The 26319-nt window shown below is 40.2% G+C and overlaps 3 protein-coding genes across 8 annotated transcripts in view; 1 reads left to right on the forward strand and 2 right to left on the reverse strand.

The window, feature by feature from the left end:
- dlg5a (discs, large homolog 5a (Drosophila)) overlaps positions 1 to 2416 on the reverse strand; it is a 33898-nt gene extending 31482 nt beyond the window's left edge. For 2 of the 3 annotated variants that reach the window (XM_034552287.1, XM_034552286.1), the window contains exon 1: positions 1699 to 2416. In XM_034552287.1, the coding sequence (XP_034408178.1) occupies positions 1699 to 2011 (313 nt within the window). In that variant the 5' untranslated portion in view covers positions 2012 to 2416. The remainder of the gene's footprint in view (positions 1 to 1698) is intronic. The other variant, XM_034552288.1, reaches the window with a different exon arrangement.
- A 3240-nt stretch (positions 2417 to 5656) lies between these two features.
- anxa11a (annexin A11a) lies at positions 5657 to 14126 on the reverse strand. Of its 4 annotated transcripts, none has more exons than XM_034551858.1 (15): positions 13964 to 14126; positions 12091 to 12423; positions 11615 to 11697; positions 10738 to 10926; positions 10545 to 10632; positions 10138 to 10232; positions 9720 to 9833; positions 9351 to 9441; positions 8782 to 8861; positions 8629 to 8685; positions 8405 to 8498; positions 8140 to 8235; positions 6768 to 6826; positions 6527 to 6649; positions 5657 to 6337 (listed from the first exon to the last, which is right to left on the reverse strand). In XM_034551858.1, the coding sequence occupies exons 2-15, from the start codon at positions 12419 to 12421 to the stop codon at positions 6278 to 6280; spliced, it is 1560 nt and encodes a 519-aa protein (XP_034407749.1). In that variant the 5' UTR covers positions 12422 to 12423; positions 13964 to 14126; the 3' UTR covers positions 5657 to 6277. The 4 variants fall into 4 exon arrangements, with proteins under 4 accessions (XP_034407749.1, XP_034407747.1, XP_034407748.1 ...); XM_034551856.1 differs by having other exon boundaries at positions 10738 to 11073; positions 13964 to 14117; XM_034551857.1 differs by lacking the exon at positions 13964 to 14126 and having other exon boundaries at positions 12091 to 12433.
- A 1505-nt stretch (positions 14127 to 15631) lies between these two features.
- The window catches only part of zcchc24 (zinc finger, CCHC domain containing 24), a 31651-nt gene continuing 20963 nt past the window's right edge, over positions 15632 to 26319 (forward strand). Inside the window, exons 1-2 of the mRNA XM_034551251.1 lie at positions 15632 to 16142; positions 19405 to 19605. Coding sequence (XP_034407142.1) covers positions 15903 to 16142; positions 19405 to 19605 — 441 coding nt within the window. The 5' untranslated portion in view covers positions 15632 to 15902. The remainder of the gene's footprint in view (positions 16143 to 19404; positions 19606 to 26319) is intronic.

The raw sequence follows: 26319 nt of genomic DNA on the forward strand, positions 1-26319 counted from the left end.
CAGAGAGAGGGGAGCGGGGCCTAATCCTCTGTTGAATAACCACAGGCTGACTTGCCCGACTCACTGCTGGTACTCATTCTCTGCGAGTACTGGGCAGGTCAACTCAGAGGTTGGGCGTTACGGTCTATAAAAAAAAAACTATATATATATATATATATATATATATATATATATATATATATATATATATATATATTTTTTTTTTTTTTTTTTTTTTTTTTTTTTTTTAAAAAGGTGTGTGTGTTGAAAAGCCCAAAACCACATTGCCAAGTCCAGCTGCTCACAGGTAAACAACTTTGAGTGTATTTCAGAGTATTTCAGATTGAGTGTTATTCCGCAGCAGCGCACTCAATACAAGGAAGTAATAAAGCTTAAGGAAGCATTAGAGATCCAGTCAGCAGGGCAGCAAGACACCGACTCAGCATTACCTGCTATTCGGTCTGCTTGATGGTAGTAGACAGAAACACGCTACAACTTGGCAGCTGTAAACTACACAGATCACATGGCGTTTTTAAGAATACACAAGACACGTCTCTTTGAAATAAAGCTTCGAAATGATCCGCAAGACAGACGACATGGTGGTTTCACATGTGAAACGTCTCAAAGAGGAGCGTTGCTCTGCATCTCCTCCCCACTTTTGGATCTCAAGGCTCATCCTGCATTCAGGCCCTCGGGGCATGACGCTGGCTGTGAGTAAGCCACTGGCTTCAGTCAGTCACACAAAGACACAACTAGACAAGGCTTTTACACTTGTTTTCCTTTTGTCTCTGTGCAGCAACAACAACAACCAACAAACATTGCTGAAATGGAGGCAGTTGCTGCGAGGACAATGCAAATCGAATGACTACGATGATTAATGGGAGAAAAAATATCTGGTTAAATATGTTACTGTGAGGATGCAAATGCAGTTTGCCCTCCAATGGGGAGATGGACTGGTCTTAACCATGCTTTAGGTCCGTATGCATGCATGAGCAGGCTGCACACGCACATATGTACAGGTCGATATGGACCAACATGTCATTTGGTACAACCGTTGTCATGGAAACAGGTTACAGGCTACCGAATGTGCCATAACCATATCATGCCACTGATAACAAATTGGAGGTAGTGTGGTTTATCAATGGATTTATCCCAGATTCTCTCTTAACATTAAACTAATACCACCGACTACTTTTACCACACCTGGCCTTCTGTAAATTGGGTTACAGAGATAGGCTTTTTTTTTTTGGAGGGGGGGGAAGGGGTCAGCATGGCTGAGAATAATGACACAATAGTCCTTGGCAGAAATAACCACAAGCCGTGCAATAAGCCTGCAGGTCACAGTGCATATGTAGTTTAAAGAAGCAGTCTCGCGCATCATGATGCTGCATCCAGCAGAGCGTGTGCTATTGCACTCCACATGTGGAAACGCTGTGGCGTCGCTTTGCCCTTGCAACCGCCACGTGAACCTCTATAACCATTTCATACAGATGTTGGTTAAAATAATAAATCAGGCTCCAAAGCATCTCTGCTGTGCAGCCATCTCCACACACACACACACACACACGGGGCGTCTTGGGCCAGACCACCCAGATTGTAAGCTTCTCGCGCAGAGGGGCTACGCTGAGGCCGGTGCACTCGTGTTTTTTGTATTTATTTATTTATTTAGCTTCCACAGAAAGCCCGTGGAGGGAGTAGCTCCGTGTTCTGAGCCCTTACCGGTTGAGTGGTCCACGGGTCCGCCGCCGCCGTTGCCGCCGCCGCTGAACAGGGCAGCGTACAGGTCAGGGTATGCCTTCTCCAGGGCCACACACAGGTCGAGGAAATGGTCGCTCTCCTTGTTCATCAGCATCTTCAAAAGGTGGTCCACTTTCTCGGCGCTGGACGAGCAGTTCTGGTCCAGCTCGAACCTATCGAGTTGACTCAAGGTGCCGGAAACTATGAGCAGCTCGATCACTCGGTCCGCGTCGGTTATGGACTCCAATAAGTTCTGGTGGCACTGGTCGAGCAACTCTTTGTGCTTTGGCTCCATGGCTATCCGCTGTAGTTCCGTAGCTTCCCCAGCTAACCCCGGACGGCCAAGTGGATGCAATATCCTTCCCCGATGGAAAGTACCGAGCGACTGTTCAACTTAACTCCGGAGCCACCACGCCATTAGGTTGCACGGGAGATCTTTTTTTATAGCATATTGGAAAAGGCACAAGAAGCCATATTTGTTGCCCAAGGCTGTTGACTGCACTAAACAGCGATACATTTTTCCATCTTACTCGTGTGTGGCAAGTTCAGGTCGCTGTCTGCTTCCTCTCAGAGCCGCGCCGTAGCCCAACACATCGTCCTCCTCTCGTGTATCATGTAAGGCGCCCTTTGACGACTCAACTGCTGGGAAAAACTCACGTAACTCCGCCGATGAGCCCCAGTTACACTGTGTCCTCCGCCATGTCTGAGCAACTCAGCAGCTGCTGCCCGCTGTCAATCAACGTGCAGCTCTGTGACCATATAAGGCGAAACGGGGCGGGGTTTATACAAAAAACACACCTATTTCATCAATGGGCGTACACATCACCCCCGTAGTACGTCGAAAATCCCAGGCAAAAAAAAAAAGAAAAGAGAATGGAGAAAATGTGCATGGATATAGATATTTATCAGAAATATAGTGGTAGAGGTGTGTAAACTATGACCTAATCCAGTAAAGCAACCATTTAGAAAATTCTGAAATGTTTCCGTTGTCTGCAGTGGTGACTTACACATTTACTCATATTTGTTTATTTATATCAATATACTTTTGATTGCATCTATTTTACAGGTAACTTACTTTACATATGTTGATTACATACACAACACATGATGAAAACTGTTTAAATTATCCAATAATAATAGTATAACACAAATTCTGCATGATGAGTGTTTTCGCTTTTTTACTTTATATACATTTTACATTTTCAATGCAGGACTTTTACTCGTAATAGCTTATTTATGCAGCATTTCTTCTTTTACTAAAGGGTCTGAATACTAACACCATGGTTATCTGTTGTTATCTTTGTGTCAATTCCAGTGTGATGCAACTCACTATATCACCACAGATTTACATAATTAAAGAAATAAATAATAATTGTTGATGAACCAAGCAATACTGATCCTTTCGTCATAATCCTTTGATTTAACACGGACACATCCAATCACCCCTCACTGACTATTCTTTTAGTAAAAATGCTAATGCAGTAATAAAGATACAAGGATTTTATTCAGTCCTTGCATAATACTTGATGCAAGGACTGCTACAGGCTGCTACAATTTCTACAGCCAGAGCTGCATTGCAACCAATTTAAGTGTACTGTATCTGTGTGTTGGATTAAATAGAAGAGAGCAGTGAGCCATATGAACAAGCAATATGTGAGGGTGACAATTGAAATGTGTATTTGAGTAGGATTTGTGAAATATAATCTGATGATGATGGATGCACTCAGCTTCCAGTCTACGGCTGAGTAAAGATTGTTGGCACAGAGGCAGGCGTCTGCAGGCATACCTCTCAAACCGTGACCTTATTCATGCATGCACTGAATCTCATTGTGACATCTACAACTCTCTCTCCCCCTCGCTCTCCCTCTCTGACATGCTGGCTCCGTAGCCTGTGGAACAATAATGCTGTCCCTTTAGATGAAAAAATAATTAAAATTCATTCATATCAAAGGGATGCCGGTCCCTACTACTGAAACAGATTAGACGTGTGTGTCTGTGTCCTGTTTCTGGGGACACGCATTTGAATAGAGAAGACAGCCTCGTGCTCTTTATCTTGGGGGTATGAATTAGTTTATTATTTAGACAACAAGGATGCTGTTTCTAGCTGTCTGATAATTTCCTGAAATGTTATAAAAACAGATCTATTTGTCAGCCCGGATCAGGCTCGATAATAGCTTTGTATTTTATTAAGGAGAACGTCAGCGTCATTTATTCTGGTGAAATTGACTAAATCTGAAAATGTTGCAGATGCTTTTTTATGCTTGTCTGGATAGAGATCTAGCTACGAGTGGCATAGCTATTTTATCTCACAACTTTACTATCCACTCACTTTTGAACCACTTTTATTTACTGCATCTATATAATTCATTCTCAACAGTATATCTATTTATTTATGTTTTACACCCCCCTGGAAGACTGGACAACACATCAACAACAACAACAAGTATGTAATAAATGAATAATAAAAGAAATATTACAAAGAATACTAATAAGGAAGAAATTAATTTAAAAAATAGCCTAAATAAACACGATTTTACAGACATTGTTATTTTTGATCAGTCACAGCTGTCAAGTTATATTGCTTGTAGTGAGCTATAGATTTCCTATTATACAGATTGAGAGGTCTTGCTAAAAGCAAGCAACAGTGTGGGCTCCACGGGGCACGGTTGCCACTAAGGTTGAGTTGGGCAAGCTCACCCCAGGACAGATGCAATCTGTGAAACATTTGAAATCATTTGGGATCAACCTATTTGTGTTTTTAAGAAACGTTTAATCTAAAGCCATCATTTTCCTACAAGAACCTTCGACCTCTATGCATGGTGAGAGGATTCGCAAATGATTAGATCAGCAATAATATACATTGAATTAAGCAATTCATGGTTTTTAATTAACAGTCAAATACACAGCCTTGAGCTGCATGTCCGCAACAGATGGAGGTTTTTGATCATAATGATATCAAAACAAAAATCTTGGCAGAGACACGCCAAAACACTTAGACAATTACCGTATGAAAATCATAATGATGCCTAAATTATCCTCTCAAAACTGATCTAATCTTCATTCAAATCTTGTAATCTATTTCATGCCCTTAAAGGTTTTCTGATCAATTTGAACAGGATGTGATCAAACATGATTCTTCTAGCATGGTGGCTATCCAAGCATCCCTGCACACATGCTAGACTTGTTTAATGACCAAGGCAGCTTTATGGAGGACATCAATTCCTCGGGCTCCCCCCCTCCCCCCTCTCACCTCAAAGAGTTATTGATCGTAGCGCAGTTAACTCACACATACTATTGTAGCCAGCGGAGCGCAGAGCCACGCCTCCACAGTAAAGTGTGTTCGACAGCATTTTAAGTAAAGTCAACAGGGCGTAGTAACCCACGGAGAGCTCCATGTGCAGCACCACACGCCCCTCAAGGAAAGAGAAATGATGTATGTGTATTGATTGAGTAGAACGATGTGCATTTAAGGGTCAGCAGACTTCCATCATATTCAGTGTTGGAGAATGAATATACTTGATTATTATGTTACCTGTACAAATTTAGACTGAATTGTGACCATTGTTATTGATATAATTCCCTCTTATAATGATCCATATTCTTCACAGCTGAGCATTTGTATGGAACTCTGCTTGTTGAAATGTGTCTGTTGGGGTTGGACTGAGACTTCACTGCCCTCTACTGGCAAACTGAGTCTATTACCAAGTACTGACTATCAGAGCAGACAAGAGAAGGTCATTACAGTTTTTGGAGGACATTATAATTGGTTATTGTGCATCTGAAGAAAACTGTTTGTATTATACCTAGGTATTCATTTTCTTTTTAACTAGTGAAGGGATATGGTAGATATAATTTTAGAGGGACATATGTATCTTAATAAAGGCCTGGTAATTTATGGTATTTATATTTAAATGTATGTCATGTGTTGAACCTTAAATACTTCCAGCGTGAGCACTCAATATTTATTTTGTGAGACTCAAAAAGATACAATCACCAACAAATGTGATGCTTGAGTTTTACATGCTACAATAACAGGAACTAAGAGTAAAAACACTAATAAAAGCATCTGATGCAAACAATGATGAATGAAAAAAGAGGGAAAACAAAATATAGAATAGATTATGCAATTGTAAACATGAACAAACAATGTTGGTACTGAGCTGCTATGTATGTCTTTCACTTTATTCAGCATTGCTGAACATTACAAAATTAGCTGATAAACGCGGCAGAGATCATTAGATATCTGCAAATATTGGCAGAATTGATATAAAACATCTTAAAAATATAAGAACTCTAATTTAATTTGTTTGAAATCTATTGTATGGTCATGTATATTAAACCCAAATATCCAGCAAAGATATCACCAGTGAAAAAATATAGAACATTTGTGTGCATAATATATTTAGAAAAGAAACAAAACATAGCAATATATACTAGATTCATTGCATTGCGAGTACTGGCATGGCATGCAGGTTTGCAGTTAAGCTATAGTGCATATAGATAAGGCAGGGAACAGATATTTATAGAACAATTCTATAATGTAGTAGTCACTGTTTCCTTCTCAGTCACTGCCCCCACAGAACTTCAGTAGGAGTTTCTTGTAGTCTCCAGATGTGTCTCCCTGTCAATAAAACAAATGCGTCAGCAAATCATTCAGATCCATGTTTGAGAAAATAATATCAAGAAATATTAAATATATATATATATATATATATATATATATATATATATATATATATACAGCATATAAAGATCAACATATGTATAAGAAACAAAGAATAGAAGAAAAATACTATATGATGATACTTACAGAAATGTGCGTGTACAGTGACTTGCCGTAGTTTTTGACATACTCCTGGCGAATATCCAGCATGTCAACCTCGGAGCGGGAGACCATGATCCGGATCAGGGTTGTGTCTTTGGTCCCAGCTCCCTGAATTCAAACAAACAAACAAACAAACAAACAAACACAATGAAGGTGAAATTAGTTAAATATTACATATTTGGTTATATATAGAAAATCACTATCAAAATAAGACTGGGGTTCTCACCTTCATGGCCTTGTAAAGTCTCTCAGCAAAATAGGCATTTGTGTTCTTAATACACTTCACTGGAAAAGAAAAGTCTTACTTATTACCAATACCAGCACGGCACACTCATATTTTATCTACTTCTTTTTCATACCAAACAAGATCACTTAATTACTATTAAGTGCACTGTAAAGAACACCATTCTAATATTCATCACTGCAAAGTAAGGATGATGAAGACAACAATACTTTAATAACGTGCCATCTAAAAAGTGAACTATGAAAAATCAAGCTATTCATTACAACAAGAGAATATTACAGGATGGCAACAAGCCAATATAAAGTCGCATTAATCAATATTTTCACATTTCATGAAATTACTCTATGGACTCTGAAGGGGGTTTCACTCGTAAGGACTTACTTAGAGGATTATCTGCAGCTCTACCTGTGCTTTTAAGCCTGTTTGAGCCCAGCACATTTACCGTCTGTTTGCAAATTACCTGTTTTCTTCAACACGACACTCCCACTGCCAGCAGCAGCTGTTTTAAGCAAACAAGCTCTGCTGCACACTACCTGTCCAGCCCCAAATAGTAACCAGAAAACCTCGACAACTAGCTGATGTAGAAAGTTCAGCATCTAAAAGAGACCGTTTTAGTCTGCACCAATTCCTGAGAAATAAATCTGAGCTAATAGGACAATTAATAGATTTTAATTAATCAGGTGGCAGGAAACATGGCCGCCATAGGGTGATAATGTCACTCTGTGTCTGCTAAATGTTAGACATAACAACTTTGTGATATAAAGTAAGGGCTGCGCTTGTCAGCTTGTAATTGGGATTTTCTGCTAGTGGCTACATATTGATTATTGCAGCTTTATTTCAACTTACCTTTAGAAACAAAAAACAGAAGAGTGAAACGATACAGCTTAAAAACTAATGGCAAACATAAAACACTGCACTGCACCACCACACAATGAAATCGTAAGAATGGGTGTGCAAAACCATTGAAAGGATTCAAATAAACCACATCTAAAAACAGGTTACTGTACCATAACCCTGAAAAATGTTGGGGAAAAAAGAGAGGGGAAAAAGAGATTATGCAACAGCGGCCCTTCCTCCAGTTCTTTTTCAAAAATTAATTAATAGCATTAAGATAGCTCCAATACAAAGTGTAACACAATGAGCATGGGAAATGTTAAATGATTGAAAGTAATGTCAAATATGTGCTGGGCTAGCCTGTACACTCGTCATTAACTAATTATGCGGAGCTGATTCTGACTCATATTACATTACACCCATCCAAACACTAGACTTGAATAGGTGTGTGTGTGTGTGTGTGTGTGTGTGTGTGTGTGTGTGTGTGTGTGTGTGTGCGTGCATGTGCCTGTATTCTTACCCACTGCCAACATGCCACTCTCAAGGTCTCCGGACATCTCCCTGTTGATGCTCTTCTCGATATCCCTGCCAGACATCTGCTGGTACTGAAGAAACACTACACACACACACACACACACACACACACATACATACACCATCAGTAACACAGATAACAAGGCACTAAAGTTGCATTTGGGGCCTGATTCTATATTATTCTCGAATGTATGTTAGATGTTTAACCTTATGTTAGTTTATGCTTGTGAACATGTCTCCATAGAGAATACCTGCTTTGAGATGGGGTTTGCTCCGAGCACACAAAATAGCATTAAACTTGGACTCGTCTGTTCCAAGCTTGTTTTCTCCTGCAGCATACAGGGCCTATAACGAGAACCGCAATGTGCACAGGTTTGGCATGTCTTTGAAATCAATAGGTCTGGTAATAAACAATATAAGAACAACCAAGTTGCAGATAAATCCTCAAACATTAATCATTAATGAGTGACCTTACCTGAGCATCTTGTTTAGCCAGAGAGATGTCGACATTCGGCCGCTCGTCACGATTACCCTAACAAAATACAGGACAGCATATTCAATCTGAAAGTCGTTGCTAAGAGACAAGGATACAGCTAATTAATTTGTATCATGTATAATAAGTATGTACCTGTGCGAGAGAGATCAGGAGCCTGCGGAAGTGGCCTGAAGTATCCCCACTAATGGCGTCCTCCAGGGACTTCTTGTATTCTGAAATAGCAAAAAAAAGTAATGGAACAAACCAAACAGACCATAAATACATGACTTCAATACAAATACATAGGTTCAAGTAACAGTGACTTTTGAAGGCTTATAATTTATATTGTTGGATTGAAGATGTTGATCATATTAATATTTTCTTTTTACAGCATATTTAAAACATGCAACACGCATCGTGAAACTGAATTCAAATTATAAAAGGCACTAAAGATGTTATGAAATAAAGACTGATATACTACCAGCTTCTCTGACATGTAGGAAACTAGGACACTGTCCAAACGCATGACACATTCATAGAAATAAAACTTTCTTTAGTTGCAGTTATGAAACCTTGATTTCAATGTGCATTCACAAATCGTATGGTGGTACCCAAATCTAGACAGACTGCGCTTATCCATGAATGTGATAAAACATGTTCAATCCAGGTTTAAGAAGCTGTGTGATAAAGGAGATATACATAAGTGGCCTGAGGCATCTCACCTTGTTTGAAAATACGGTTTATCTCCTTGATTTCAGCGTTGGAGCGAGAAGACAAGATCTCTATGAGGCAGGCTTCATCGGTTCCAGCTCCCTATTAGGAAGACAGAACAAGAATAACCTAACAACCTCATCCTCCGGCCCAATAGCAGTACAACATTCTTCCTGTTTATTTCTGTTCAGTGAATACTAGCGCAATTCTTTACAACACTTTATAATAATGTAACGTCTATATATCCTTCTTCATCTCGTAACAATTTTCATAAAAAGCACATAATTGTACAATGTAAACCACATAATAACCTGGATTCTATATTGACAAAAAGATGGTGCTGAGAAAATTAGCGATTGGCTTTGTTCCTGATTGTTTACCTTTATGGCAAAGTGGAGCTCGGAAGCATCCAACTCAGTTGGGGTCTTCAACGTGGCCATGACCAGCTTTCTGAAGTCTCCAGACAGTTCCGAGTGTAGGTCCTTAATCAGATCCTGAAAATAGAAACATACTTGGCATAACTCAAAACCATCCTTTACTACAAGAAGCTGTGAGGAATAGCTTTAATGAGCTCTGTGGACATCCAATCCACTCAACATTGTACTGGCAGCACTAGCACCTGTTGCCTGCTTTTCACCATTACACACTGCTAGTATAATGCACACTGAGCCACGTTGAATGATATATTGAGAAATGGTGTTTGATTTGTAAACGTAAAATTAAATACTCTCCTAAAAAGGTATATGGCCTCACGTCTAATTAACAACATATAAACTCAGCTAGAGGAAGGAACGTTACCTTCCCGTAGGCTGTTTTGTAGGCTCGGAGCAAAGGCACACGCTGCCTATTGGAGCGACTGCCCAGTAGTTCGATGATGGCTTGCTCGTCAGTTCCTGTACAGAAAAGCCCACAATGTCAAATCATAAAGAGATGATACATAAAGAGTCTAAATTTCTCATTCAAAACAGTTATTTTGTACTTTACAAGTGACACGTATACTTAAAATGACTAATATCTTTCTAAATACAAATGCTATGATCTAAATACATTTATCGGCAGTCCTTGACTAAAAAGGCTCTTTGATAATTAATTAACAGGCAGACAAAAAATATATAAAGTTAAAACACAACTTCCAAAATGGATAACATCCAGTGAATCATGTGCATCTGGAGGATATTGTGGAAATCTCTGCCCACAGCACTCACCAAAGCCCTTCATGGCCTTCCTCAGGACCTCTGCATCTCTAAGTTGGTCAGCTCCAGGAAAGTCCTTGATTGTTCCCCTGAATCCTCTCTGAGATAACAATACAGTAAAGTCCACAGTGTTATTTTAACTAAAAATCCTTTAAAGACATTACATTGTACATTTATAAAAGTGTGTTTTATCAGTGTGTCTTACATTGACAGCTGGAGCTATTGGCATGGTTCCTCCTCCTCCTCCGTAGGCTGGCATGGAAGGATTTGGTGAAGGGACCTTAGGGTAACCTGGCATAGGTGCTGGTGCTCCTCCATAACCAGGCATTGGCTGCCCAGGCTGACCAGGGTAGGCCATCCCTGGGCCTTGGGGTTGTTGCATGTTCCCTCCTGGCTGTGGGTACAGGCCATATGACTGTTGGTTAGGAAAGGGGGCACCATACCCACTAGGCTGAGGAGCAGGTGGGTACCCCCCAGAGGCTTGGGCGAACATGGATGGGTTTTGAGTAAAACCACCCATGCCTGCAGTGATCTGGTTGGCCTGCGATTTGAAAAGATTGGTGTCCCATAATATGTAACATTTGAAGATTATTTCTAGCAAAAGCACAGGTAGCTGGTCACACCTTTTTTGGATTAGCTTTAGATTAATTCCATAAATATGATGCATAAATCAAGTCCATTTTCCTGATCTTTTGAACTTCTTTCAGTGAAACGATGCACAATCATCCAAATAAAGTGTGGCCATGCTCCATAATAAAATGGAAATTCAGATGATGACACAACAACATAGACAAGACAATGACTCAGAAAAGTAAAAGGGATTGAGACAAAGTTACATTCGAGTGATCGGTTTAAGAAGCATGAATAAGAATGAAGTATGTGAACTGTTTTTCTCATGCAAGAGATCTAGAAACAGAAGCAGATGTTTTGAAAAGTCTTACCGTAAAGTAAAAAGATGTGATATTCCATGAATGGCTGTGTAATTAATTCTAACTGGAATATTCAACGCAATAATCTGATGAGGTTGTAATTTTGATATATTTAGAATTTTCTGGATGCAGTTTCTTTTTTTTAAAACTTACCATGCCAGCATTGTATCCAGGGTTGGATAAGTTGCCAAGACCAATGGTGGGATATCCGCCAGCAGGGCCACCTCCCCAACTACCTGCAGCAGAAAACAAAGATAACGCTGTATAGGAAATCCGACAATAAATGTTGCTACTTAATACCTAAAATAGTTGAAAATATCAAACTGAGACAGGAATGAACCATCTTACTGGAACTTCCTTTTCTCAGTCTTCAACGAGTTAACGGGAGGTGAAAGAGAGCTGGACAGAGAATGGTAATACTATGTGAAAGATGGACTGTGGGATCTAAGCAACAATAGATGTTTATTTTGTTTCTGAGGGGGAACCAAATAGAAACCTGAATACTTTAACCGTTTTACTTAAACTTACTTTTTCTGCAAGTACTTTTAATTCATCTAATGGGATGATTGCTGTGTGTTACTCTCTTTGTGCTAGATGAGAAAGTGTGATAGTGCGATATGATGGCTTACCTTGTGGTGGTGCTTGTGGGTAGCCTCCAGCCTGTGGAGGATAGCCACCAGCCTGAGGAGGATAGCCACCACCCTGAGGAGGATAACCACCAGCCTGAGGAGGATAACCACCACCTTGTGGAGGATAGCCACCAGCCTGAGGAGGGTAGCCACCAGCCTGAGGAGGGAAGCCACCAGCCTGAGGAGGATAGCCACCAGCCTGAGGAGGATAGCCGCTTGGCTGTTGGGGGTAGCCTCCAACTTGCGGAGGGTAGGCCCCTGGCTGAGGTGGGTAGGCACCAGGTTGTGGAGGGTAGGCCCCAGGCTGCTGTGGGTATCCAGGGTAGCTCATGGCTTTAAGCATAAAACAGAAAAGTCAATCAAAGGGCTGCCAAACATGACCAATTAATAAAAATATAAGAATCATCCTTGGCAGCCACCTAGACAAAAAGGGTATTTTATCTATTGGTGAAGCAAAATTAAAAAGCAAGAATTGCACTGTAAATGGCCCCCTTACATAGTAAAGAGAGTTGAGTTTTTCCAAAACGGGTACACTTATATAGTCTTCTATAAAGAAATTAGATCTGACTTACAATAAGTGTATAGTTTGTTGTTATACTGGATATTAAGTAATAGTCCGCTTTTTCCGTAAAGTCCCTTTACTCAGTGTAATGCTTTGTAAATGCCCCCATATACACTCACTAGTCTTTGCTTTTGAATATAGCAATGTAAGTGTCACTGCAATCTACTGAATTGCAGACACTTTATTGCAGGAAAGTTGAATCATAGCCAATTTTAGGTGAGCAGTGAGGAAACTTTCTTGTTGGTCAAACTCAGTATGAAAGGCCTGTGTTCCAATGTAACTACTTGTTCCATGGGAAGTCTGACATCAGTGGACTTAATGGAACAGTCCTCTCTGCTTAGCATTTTATGGACACAGAAAAAAAAGCCACCCTATAGAACAGAGAGGTCAAATCCAAACCAATGTGCACCACAGTAGCACTGATGTGTGTCCCATAGTCAGACCACATATCCACCACACTGATACTGACTCAGAGGGCCATTGTGAAACTCTTCTCCGAACTTTAAAACGCGTCTGAACAAATATTGTTCTAAGCCATTTGCTAAAAGAGTGAGGGGTGCTAGTGAAGACAGTTATTGTTTCAGGGTTAAAGGTTTTACCAAAAGCGAAAACCACTAAGGTGAGATAATTACAACTTCATAAAGGTGTGGTCACAAGACCGCGAGATCATCTTCATATTCATGAATGTTTCGCCTTCATAGTGTTCCCTATCGTCGGGGTGTTCACTCACTTGAGAAAATAAAATGAAACACAAGACATTACAAATGACTTAACGTTAATCTTGGTTAGTGAGTGATAGCAGTGATAGTTTTACAATATAAACAAGTCGTGTCCGTTAATAGGAAAATCAGACATTAAGCTATTTTATAAACACAAAACAAAATGTTTCGTTTTGTACTTTGCACGAAGCTTCCTCGGGCCTGTAACGTTACACGTCCAGTAGAAAACAAGCTAAGCTTTCCCTCGACCGGTTTACATAACATGGATAGATATCCGCGTCACTTCAACTCTAACAAGCGTCGTTAATTAGCGAGCCAGCGAGCCATTAAAATAATAAACCACAACCCAATCAGTTCCGACCGAGACGGGACACCTTGTAGCCTTACAGCTCGAGCTAAAGGCTCTGCTGGTGGGGAACTTTGCCATGACGTTGGCAGGCGGAAAGACGGCGGCGGCGTCTTACGTTAAACCACCAAACGACTCCATAAATAGTCGCCACTTCTCCGCACATATAACTTAAAACGTAAGCTAACAAACGATTCGTAATTGTAGCGCGGCCTGTTTGAGTAGTTCCGTGATGTTAGCACTTACTTTATGGTCTGCTTTCAGTCTCTTCCTGGAGGAACTATTTCTTTTACCAGCCGCCGTTTTGACTGTACTTAAGTAAAATGGGTGGGACTCATACTTTCCGTTTAAGGAACCCACCCATCTGCTCTGCAGCAGTGACAGGCAGCCGCCCGTTCACCACGTGACAACAACAAATATGTGTCCGCCAGTAGACGTCGATACATGAGCGGTCATGGCACGATGGAAAATGTGTCACACCGGCGTCACCTATTGTCACAAAAGGGATATTATTTCACAGGTGTGTTACGACCTCAATATAGAACATGAGTTAAACCACCTATCAATTGTGTGTTTGCTGACACACAGATACGTTTACCAATTCTCAACAATCTGATAAGATTATATAAAGTGTAGGTATGATAGTGTAGATATATATATATATATATATATATATATATATATACACATTCCTACACTTTAAAATCTTATCAATAATGGTTATATTATATAACTACATTAAAATATATTATATAACTACAAATTAAAAGCCTATGTCGTTTTATGGTGATCAAAGATACATACATATACACTGTAACTGCAATGAGGTATAATAACAGTAATGAACTTAATTTATCCAGCATTTTTTCTTTCTAAGTTTAGAAAGTGCTTTAAAGAAGAAATAAATGGCAGATAAACACAAAACACAGGGATTGTAACACATTAAGGGATGAAGTTAAAAAGTCTAGTACTAAACGTTATAATAATAATATTATTATTGATAATAATAATAATATATCTGTGTGTGTGTGTTTTACTGGAGTAAAGCTGTGTGTGTGTGTACTGTATGACTATGGTTATTGTTTATATTTGTGGTTGTTAAGTGATTATAAACACCAACAAGGAAGTTATATATGTAGCTACTTCAAGTCACTGATCCTACGTTTGAAAAAAGAAAGCTACGCAAGACTATTTTGTTTGGAATTACACAACTGTACTGTGGTTGTGTGTGTGTGCGTGTGCGTGTGTGTGTGCGTGTGTGTGTGCGTGTGCGTGTGCGTGTGTGTGTGAGAAGGACATTTGCCACAAGAGGGAGCCCTTTTTAAAGTTTTCTCTATACTAATAGGCCTGCTTGTCATCTCCAGGTTGGTCAACAGAGAGGGCTGACATTGAGGTGCTGATTTTACTGATTGATTAACTATTCTGATTAATCAGACTTTTCGCATTGGCATTCACCAATGATCCAGTGTTTCTGTTGTTGAACTCATGAAGCAATATTTTTTAGACAACCGATCAACATTAGTAACAGAATTTGGAATTTAAGTAGTTATGCGTAAGTTAAATCAAGTTAATAAGAACAATTCAAATATTAGTCAGTTAGGTGTAACTCCTCACCTCTGGCCCTGAATAAACAAAACACCTTTCACCACCCTTCTTTAACACACAACATATATAGTCAAATACATGTTATTAATGATACATGTTACAAGTAATGCATGTTATCATATGGATCAGAGATAGTCTGTTAAATTGTCTGACGCTGCAGAGTATTTATAAACCCCTGAGCTGTAGGGATGAGGAGCTACAATCAGCAGAGGAACCATTTGTCTCATTCAGTGGGCCTTCAAAGAATATTCATATCCCAGACGCTGATTGGCCTGCGTCCTCGGTGACGCAGAGCCGTCCTCATTACATATTCAAAGAGCCTCTCTCTGCCCCGCTGCAATAAAGGCAGATAGCGGACCATGGGGAGCAGGGGAAAACTTTCGATACTGACATGTTAGCTCAATGACTTTTGAGTTACATCTAACTGGGACGAGGCTCCCGGCGTGAGGAGGACAAGGGCCACTTTTCGGGAAGAAAAAAGGAGCACTTGCCATCTGCCGGGGAACGGCAACGAGAAGCAAGACGGCAAAAGAGTTGAGACCAGTCCAAGAATCACCGTTTTGGCCATTTGAATTGAAAGATGAGCTTGTTGTCTGCCATAGACACGAGTGCCTCCGTGTACCAGCCTGCGCAACTTCTCAACTGGGTCTATCTCTCCTTGCAAGACCCCCACCAGACCAGCGCCTTTGACGCATTCAGACCCGAACCCAACTCTTCCCACCCGGATCTCAGTTTCAGTAAGACTCCCGCAGCGGCGGACTTGAGCTCGTCCCTGAACTCCAACTATCTCAACAACTTCTTTCAGCTGCAGCGGAATGAGGTGAAAGATGGCATGCAGCATATATATATATATATATATATATATATATATATATATATATATATATATATATATATATATATATATTTGAAATATATACTTAATATATTTCTGACACTGGTTAAATGTACTTGGCTATAGTAAGAATCCGAGTTTGGTTGGTTGATTCTTGCACAGACGTGCAGCAAATGTTTTGGCATGTACAGCATGGGCTATTCTGGTGGGATTTACATAACCGCCATGATATTTCTAATATGGTCAATGAGTTCAATTAGTCTTATTAAATCAACATTTCAGGGTATTATCCATTTGAATAGTGTTGAAACTTTATAGGCCAAGTATGGTCTGAATTATATAACACATTAAGTATCGAGATAGCCTGCTGTAAATATATCACTGCAAACAGAGGAATAGTGTCTGGATTTACTTTATAGGGACGCTGTCTACTAACAGTAAGGCAGTGTCACTACAAACTCACTTATGAGTTCCTCAGTTATACTCTAACTGCAGGAATATATAAAATGTAAGCTTATTAAAGCTTAAATAAGCAAGTAGTTAGTTTGATAGCTAAATTACACAACACTGTTGCTATGACATTCCCTTTCCTCACAGGCTAATGCCATTTAATAATCTAGGCTAATTTAGTTATGGTTCAAATAAAATGTGTTTTAATCAGACTTGTCTGTGATCAGAGAGGTAGAGGCACAGATTGAAATATATTTCCCCTGCACGCCTCTGTCTGGAAAGAGCAAGTCACTGCAGCCTCCTGTTGAGGTCTGCTGCCTCTGACTTCTTCAAATAGGCCAGGGCCAACAAAAATCAATCCTTGTTTAAATATTGTCTATTTTTGTAGCTGAGTGTAATTTTAGGGACAAACATGATGATAACGTGTGCAGGGGGCAAACCTTACACTGCAGACCATACTGTGCAAACAGGAGCACTCATAGCTACATGGGCTACATTCAGCACACACACTGGCAAAACAATAATCACATATACTGTGGTCCAAATGGTCGTGTAAAGACGATACAGCATGCCTCCCGGTGTGTTGATTACACTGCAGTTGAGTTTCTCAGATCTATGTTACTATGATGCTCTGTGTTTGAAACTCTAGGAAACTGAAGTAGTGGATAGATGGTGTATCCACCATCTAGAGACAGTGTCCATTATTATGGTGGTAACCAAAGAGGCCCTTTGAAGTCCTTTAACATGAAACAGTGCTCAATTGTGTAATGCCATTCAATCCACATGAGTATAAGTGTTTCAAACTGAGGGAACACATATAGTCTGGAAACATTTGGGGGGGGCATTTTGCAACTTACGATACTGTCGAAGCCAAGTCAAATAAACCACTGTAGAGATTTGGTGATGAGATGAGTAATGCAAAGTGTGGTTGTTTTTGCAGCGAAGGATCACAAAACAGTCGACTTAAAGCAAAATAGTGATAAATGAATGAATTTGTTTTTGATTGAACATTTTTGTCGAGTATTCTTACCACAGTCTCATCCGTCGACCGCTCTATGTGACTTGAAACCATTCTAGATTAATCTAACCTGAAATGAATTTCCTATCAAATGTATTCTACCTCAAAATCAGTCACCTTTAGAGTTTCCACCAAACTTTACATTCTGGTCCTGGTTTAAACATGTAGGTGTATGATTAACCCCTGCAGTGGGACACCTCATCCTCGGATCTGTGAAAATAGACACAGATCTGCTACAGTTGTCCACCCCACTTGGACACGCACTGACTGGTAATGATACCAGATTAGTTCTCATTGTGTTGGCCAACGCATACATACACATCCATCGCCACACACATAAACACACAGCCTCCTGTTGAGTCTCTCACTCACTCAATCGCTCACTCACACAGACACACAACATAAACAAACTCTCTCCCTACCATTAGCAGATGTGTGTGAAATCAGTTTCCTTTGGGCTGACAGTCGGACGTTTCAGGCCAAACTGAAGAAATGGGAGAAGAACACAGACTGTTTTATATTTTTTCAAATAACTTTACAACCTGCATTCAGATTTAAGTGTAACAAATACACCAACAGGCACATGTCCTGAAGGAGAGGTAATATATAACAGTAATACACATAGCTGAAACACATGGCCGATGAAAAACTTGAGAAAGTACAGAGCTGTAATACTTGATTTACGACGACTACATGTAATAAATGAACATGAGTTTTAAAGCTAGAGCTGTTTAGCAAGGCAATCTGCAGATAAAGATTTGGCTTTCAGCCCTGGCCAGGTTGCCAAGTCTAAGGTTTATGTGCTGTGCTCTGAATGTAAATAGCAACATATTTCCCAGACATAAACCTGTGCCCCAAAAAGAGACATGACCGTTAGTGGAGGAGGACAAGTTTATCTGTGGCTTTCATATGCACTCACTGATGTTTTTAGTGGGTGGTGTCTTAATCATTTGTCATTAGTGTAGTACAACTATTAAATGTCAGGGCAGATGACAAGTTAGACTGTTTGTTTAGCAGCTTGATGGTAATTACCTTACCATCTGAAAATAATAATGCCTGTGCTAAAATCATTATTTTATTATTTCAGCCAGAGGATTCTAGGTTGTATTTGAACAGAGGAAGACACAAATGAGAAGGTAGATGGGGGACTGCAGCCTATGCTTTCCTTGTTTTTAATATTCAGAGGGCATCTTCTATGAATTCACTGGGCCCTGTGGCATGCAACGCTGCGCTCTGTGTCTCCGAGCCGACGACAAACACCGACCATGGCTAGTTTACCGCCAACAGTGCATGGTGACATTGCTGATGTTCCACAGGCGGGCGAGGGAACATGCCCCCATCTTGTTTACAATGAGTCACCCTCTGTGAAGTCCTGTCTTTCTCTGTGGACATGCTCAGTACTTTTCCAGCTCATGAGCACAGCTGGGCCTCTCACCAGATGTTCTGAATTTAATGAGAGAAATGATCATGATGTTTTTTTTTTTTTTCTTCTTCATTTATTTTGCTGCAACAGTAAATAGGACAGAGAGGTCTCAAAGAGAACTGGTGATTAATCTTCTAATTTTTAACACATTTTTAAAATCAGAAATGCTATATTTTATGTTAATACTATTTTTGTATGTAGTAATGCTCGTCGTGCTTTATGAAACGGGAGAGTTGGGGAATTCAATGTGAATTGAGTGTGAAGGTCTTCAAGAATGTTCTTCATCTTATGTACAATGTATGATACATCTAACGAATTTGAATTGAACCTGTTTTGATATTCTTCTTGCTTTTTAGGCCTTAAACAACAATGTGTATAAGAATGTGTCACCCTATGGCTCCCTGAACAACATCGTGGATGGACTCAACTCCCTTACGGACCACTTCTCAGACCTTTCCCTTTCTTCGGAGCCAAGAAAACCAAACAAGAGACCCCCTCCCAACTACTTGTGCCACCTGTGCTTCAACAAGGGCCATTACATCAAAGACTGCCCTCAGGTGAGACTCTTAACACACATATCTCACATAATCTAAGTCTTGAGATGACACAAATAGCTGATATTGCCATAACTGTGTGACTTTAAACTTCCTCAGTGTCTTTTCATTTACAAGTCAATGATGGCACTAAAAGCTGTGCTTCCTCCAGCCAATGTCTCTCTCTCTCTCTCTCTCTCTCCGTCTTTGGCTCTAGTCTGACCTACTTGTTAAACAGGCTGGCCTCTGTCTTCTGTAGTCATGTGTGCGTGTGTGTTTATGTGTGCTAGTGTGCATCTTAACTGCCACAGCATTACACTACAAGAAACCATCCGTTATAACCAAAATTACTTAACTTGTTGGATTAGTTTGAGGGTCAAAGGTGAAACTGTCTTTCATTTCATTGGATCAAGCATGTTTTTCCAGAATCAAACAAACATGAAAAAATCCAGAAAATGTCTATTCTGACATTTAACTAACAATAAAGTAATCCACACAAATCCTACTGATTCTGTCTGTTGCGATGCAGGTTTTTGTGAGGTACATGATAACCCACCTCGAGGTCTAACACTGAGGTTACGAGCACACTAATGTGTGACAAATGTGGCCTCAGCTGTTCCCAAAATCTAAACTCATCTTGGAGAGCACCTGGAGAGTTTGGGGTTTTGAATGATCTTGGCCAATTAACTTCAAATAAGGCCTGGGTAGAAATGTCTATTTTAAGAATAAGGCCCTGGTTTGGAGCCTGACTGGCTGCTACAGGTTGATGCAGGTGTGCAATCACTCAACATCTAAACTTGTTTATATGAGTTTTGTGTTCATTCAAGGAAACTATAGCCGAAGTAGAGTGATGGAGAGTTTGCAGGAGTTGTTGAGGAAGGAATGGACTATGCAATTGCTGTGGTGGGTCTGTCATTGTGGAGTGATATAGCGCCTTGCAAAAGGCAAACGCCATTGCTGGGACCGCAGCCTGGACGTGATCTGATTTCGTAGGAAGAATGCAATGTCACTTTCCCTTGAAATCGAGGGATCTTTACACAGAGTTGTTATTTTTGTTGGACTCACGGTGCCGTTATAATCTCCCCTCTCTCTCCGTCTCTTTTTTTTTGTCTCTCTTCTATTCTTTCTCTCCCGTTTCTTGGGTGAGGTGCAGTAGTCCAAGCCTAGCCCTGAGTTTCTTTTGCATGGAATGGTAATGAGGAGCAGATGTGAGATTAAAATGCTTTGACTTGCTTTATGACATATGATGGCGGTTCTCGGGAGGTCTGTAAATGACCTGTGCACTGATGAAATATCTCCTGGACAGCTTCAAGCTGCAATGTGAGGGAATTAGATCATCTATTGACAACTCCAATGGGAATTTTGGGTCGTAGCATATCATGCAACATTGTTCCTTTATGTAATGCCGTATAGTTGTTGATTCAATTCAATTCAATTCAGTTTATTTTGTATAGCCCAATATCACAAATTACAAATTTGCCTCAGAGGGCTTTACAATCTGTATACATACAACATCCCTGTCCCAGGACCTCACATCAGATCAGGAAAAACTCCCAAAAAATAGAAAAGAAACATGATGTGAGCATTAATCAAATGATACTCAATGTGGGAGCAGGTGTGCACTAAGTAATACATCTGTGTACATTTAAACTGATCTTCTTCACTGTCCTATTGTAAAAAGCAAAGGTTAAAATGTTGCTGTATTAAACTAAATACCCCCTTCACAGTAAAGGCTGTGAAAGCAATCATGCTGTAGATGTATGCATTCAGAGGTGTACTTCAAAATCACACTCAGTCGTCTTCTGGTTTATATTTCAGCTGTTCGTTAAACTGCCAACAGTAACTCAAAAAGCAGAAAAGTCTCCAAAAGGCCTCCGCACCTACACAGTTCAACACCATCTCAGTTATTTAGGTCTCTCCTGGGCTTTTTTTCCTCCATAAATTTACTTTCCATTTGTGCTACATTACTTACACTTTTGCCCAGTCACCTGTCATTACGTGCCTCTGCTTACTTTATCTGCTGAGGACCCAAATAACAGATGTGACACGTCTTGCAATTTAAACCTTGTTTTTAATGGCAAGAGTTTTTTTAATAACCCATTAGCCAAGACTTGAGTCATTTTCCGAAAAATATTTTCTTGTCCTACATTATCAGAACTCTGTTTCACAAGGTGCAGTGAGCACTTGTGTGCTCATTGAGTTTCTGGTATCTACCTGCACTGGAATGCATTGAGGATGAATGTGTCCCTACAAGTGTGTGCTGTTCAGAGGTGCTTTGCCAATGAAAACAGAGGCTCCTGCTTCACAGAGCGCTGCTATGTCATCCAGGTCCAGCATGGAGAATCACATTCTGAGTATTTGTACAGTCTCTTCTTCATCCATTGCCCTAATCACTGTGGTCAATGGGTTCCCTATCCCTTCCACTGCTTGGCTCCGAGGGAATAAGAGACAGGCAATTAAATAGTTGAGGTTATCAAAGTGTGTATGCATTACTTGCAGCTTAAGACCTTTAGTGATAACATGTTAATATTGGAATCACACAGAGGAAGCCTGTGGCTGTGCTGAGAGAATAATTTTTGCAGTGAACTCTTGGTAGTTGAGTGAAAGCCACAGGCCTGGCAGCAGCTGCCCACTGCTCCCTGTCATGGGGAGAGAGGTGTTATGTAAACTGGCTTTTATTCGGAAAATGAGGTCGCTCCCCCAGTTATGAGCAGAATGCCCCTCGCTGCCACGCTTTGGCCCCCTTCCAAGATGTCTTCCACTTGCACTCATGATTTGGTTGTGTTCACTGGACAAATCCTCTCAACAGTTGGCCCCACCTCTAATTTGAGTGATAGAAATGATTGAATAACATTGCCTTGCTATGTCTCCCTGTAGAAAGATTAACTCGTGGAAAATGTCTTCTCCGGAATGCAGGTTTGTGGGTATGTGGGGGTGGCTGTTGCTGCTGTTGCTGCTGTGTGTGCTGGTGTGTGTGTGTGTGTGTGTTTGTGTGTGTTTGTTTGTGTGTGTGTGTGTGTGTGTGTGTGTGTGTGTGTGTGTGTGTGTGTAATTTATGTGTGTCTCTGAGAATTACTAAGCCCAATTCCTGGTCGCAATGCATTCCCCTGGTTCTGTCCCTCAGGAACTCAGGAAACTATAATTCCTGGACATGTCTTTTCACTCTTCTGAGAAATGTCAGATATTTTGAAACTGGTAGAACACTTATTTCTATGAAAGTTTAAAAGCCAAGCATATCATGACATGGCATTTATCACTACTTCTGCTTTCATTGCATTTCTGTCAGAGGTATTTCTCTTTTTCCTTTTACTTTAAGTTTACGTTAAACAATAATAGATAAAGAAACTTAGCTATGCTGTTTCATTAGGACATCCCCCACCGTCATTTATATTCGAATATTGTCCTGATTGGATCAAAGTGATCCTAACTTCAAGCCACAGAAAAGCATAAACAAAATAAAAAATAAAAAAGGCAAAACTTTGGCAGAACATTTTCATGTAGGAGCTTTTTAGGAAACGTGCTTATGTGCTGTCTTGCCATGAGTTAGATGTATTCTTTTCTTTTTACTTTTTTGTATGGATCAAACATGAAATGTTAAGTAGTGAGCTTTACAGGACAGAGCCATGCCAGCCTTTTGCCCTTGTTTCCATTCTTTGTGCTAAGCTAACCAGCTGCCGCCTGTGAACTCCTATTTAATTAACTGACTATCAGTGGTATGAATCTCATTTAACTCTCAGCAAGAAAGCTAGTAAGCATTTTTCCCAAAGTGTTGAACTTTTGCATTAAAAGGTCACTGTAGCAATAAACCTGTTTGAGGCCGCGGCGTTTGCATATTTTTCATTGCTTAGGTTGCATAGATACGGATGAAAAAGACCATTACAACAGACATATTTGTCTTTTTTGGACCATCGTGTGACAAATGTAATTTATAATACATCACGCCAATGACTACACATGGAATATGCTGTATGCATCCATTCGTACAGAAGAGCAGGACACAAGCATCAAATGTGCTATTTACAGAAACACATAGAGCTCATTGATCCACATACAGAGCATAATAATAATTGACAAATAGGTATGTATATGATATATATAAACACAGACAGACAGACAGACACACACACATATATATATATATATATATATATATATATATATATATATGTATATATATATGTATATATATATATATACATCAATGTCAGACTGACTCTTCATTTGACCTCTCCTCCACTTATCTCTGTAGTTATATCTGCTTTGGTGCAAATGTGTCCCATGCCATATATATGCTGATATGTAACTGAATCGTTCAAGTTACTGTACTCTCCTTATTGCATAAGGATGGAGTTGAAAGGGAACTCACTTTGATAGTGAATACAAGTGCTGACATTTCCTCTCATCCCAGTCCCTGTCAGCGAGTCCTCCTCTTGAATGCGTCTGATCTGTATCTGTGACCATATGCCAATAACTGATGGACCTCACACCTACTGTGGTGGTAATTTCAGCAGCAGTCTGTCCTTAGTGACAAATGGTCACCATAATCTCCCATAACAGTGTCAACACGGAGACCTGAGGCGAGCTGTGAAGTGAGGGCCTCTTCACACCAGAGGCAAATCCCACTTAGAGTAATGTGTGACTTGTCAAAATGTGTGCTTTTTCTTCAGTTGTGGTGATAAACTTAATGACTCGTCCTTACTGCAGCCCACTTTATCTACTATAACAAACACCAGTGGCTGTTGTTTGGTATTCTATATCTTCCACTGTTTGCCTTTCACAGAGCAGTGATCCATTTCCAAATTGCTTAGCAGTCATGCTGGGATAATTGTGCAACCACTTTGTTTTAATGTTTCAGTTTGTTGTTGTACTGGGGGATGGTGGTTGAGTAAAGTGGTAATGTGTCAATTACACATTGCAAGTTTATAATTTACCAGTGTTACATTTTCTTCACAGCACTATCTCTGTGCTTCACTCTTGGAAAACAAATATTTTAGGGGAGCAAATGGTCACTTCCCTGCTTCCTACCCCCCTTCCGGCGGCCTTGCTCGGACCACCCACCTCTTAACATGGCCTATATTTTGATCGCCAGCACACATCTGTAAATCACGACTGCATCTTGCTATCACTTTGTCAAAATCTGTCCACAGACATATAAACATCTGGCAAAATACACAGAAGTGTCTCTGTGGTAGTTCCTGCAACAGTAGGTGTCTCCAGGAGCACATTTTACCATTAAGACACACACAGACTCACAAGGTGAAGACACACGTTGGCACGGCGGCCTGTTAAAGTTCTAATTTAATCAGGTTGAGGTCTGAAGGTGAGTGTCTCACATTAATTATGAGCAAGACTTTCGGGTTGTAGAATAGAATAAACAGTTTGAAGTGTTTGAGGCACAAATAGCCTTATACAACTTCAGAGAAAATATAATTGAAGATAAACTAATTCCTTGAAAAGAAAACGCTTCACCCAGGTCCATTTTTTCCCAGCTGGCTCTCGTATTTCAGCCAAAATGCCGTTCTCTCTCTTCGCTGTCCATTTGGTTCCTAACCTGTAGCTTCCTGTAGAATTCAAATGTTTCGGTCAAGCCTCTGGCAAAACATTTGTAAAGTCTTGTATTGGAAACATGCTGCTAAATTGTGTAAAATAGCTTGCTTGCGCTGTTTGATAGTACAGTGCTGATTATTCAACAGTTCAACAGATTATGTGGGCTTAGCGGAGACGGAGACGTTAGCTGTACCCTGGAGGCTAATGTTCCTGGGAGGAGAAAGAACATAGCATCTACATCTGTCCTTTAGCTTTTATAATCTCTATTCAACACACCTCCTGCCTCCACTGAAAGATATCTTTAGGGGACTCATGTATTTACATTTTCCTCTGCCTCCACCAGCTGTTTTCTGTCTTGTCTTTGTTTCATTCTCCCTCTCTTTACGCATCCCGCAGTTTTTTAACCCTGTCAATAAACCATCTTTCAACACCGCAGTCACACTTCAACATTTGTCATGAGAGAATGTTTCACATGTTAGCCCCGTGATCTCTGTGCCCATGGGGCCAATTCTGACATGGCTGCAGTTTGGATGTGTCACTGTCCTGATGTGGAGGGCTCTGTCAGACACCGAGAAGGTATAGTTCAAAAGCTTCAGATGGACACAAGAGCTGAGAGCCAGCGAGCCAGCGAAAGAAGAGAAGAGAGGGCACTTCCCCTGAAAGGAAATCAAAGTTAAAAGAATGATAAAAGTGCGGTTTCCTGCCAGCTGGTTTGTGTTCCGTACAGAAATCCCATTCTTCCTCTGAGTTTTTGCTGAGGCAACAATCGCACAATTTCCTGTTTTGGTAACCGTAATAACCCCGTCTCTGGGAGGCGGTGCACTGTAACATTTACCAGTTTACTAGCTCTCGGATTAAATGTTGAAATATGATGAAATGACAATGGAAGCTCCCAACTCAGGAGAGAAAGTTGTTTGAAGAAACAATGTATTGATTGACTTTAAGATGTCAGCTTTTCCTAAAAAAAAGAAGAAAAAAAAAAGAAACTTCTTTCTAGGTTTAAACTCAGGATGTATTGTTTAAATTATGCCTAATTTGGAGTTGCTGATAAACTACTTTGTTATAAGAATCCTTTTTCCTGTGACGGTGCTCAGCCAGCACTGAAAGGATGGAATTAATAAAAGGAAATAAACAATAACGTGTTTGGGGCAGTTGCTCCTGACGTTACCTTATGTAAGCATGTCTCTGCAG

Source organism: Cyclopterus lumpus, chromosome 15 (genome assembly GCF_009769545.1).
Source record: "Cyclopterus lumpus isolate fCycLum1 chromosome 15, fCycLum1.pri, whole genome shotgun sequence".
In the NCBI taxonomy this organism is placed as follows: domain Eukaryota; kingdom Metazoa; phylum Chordata; class Actinopteri; order Perciformes; family Cyclopteridae; genus Cyclopterus; species Cyclopterus lumpus.

Excerpts from the sequence above, each read along its gene's own strand:
- anxa11a (XM_034551855.1), bottom strand. The coding sequence starts at position 12,433 with ATGCTTAAAGCCATGAGCTACCCTGGATACCCACAGCAGCCTGGGGCC. Across the intron at positions 11,698-12,090 it reads CCCACAAGCACCACCACAAG|GTAGTTGGGGAGGTGGCCCT; the intron begins GTAAGCCATCAT and ends TTTCTGCTGCAG. Across the intron at positions 9,834-10,137 it reads ACAAAACAGCCTACGGGAAG|GATCTGATTAAGGACCTACA; the intron begins GTAACGTTCCTT and ends TTCTATTTTCAG.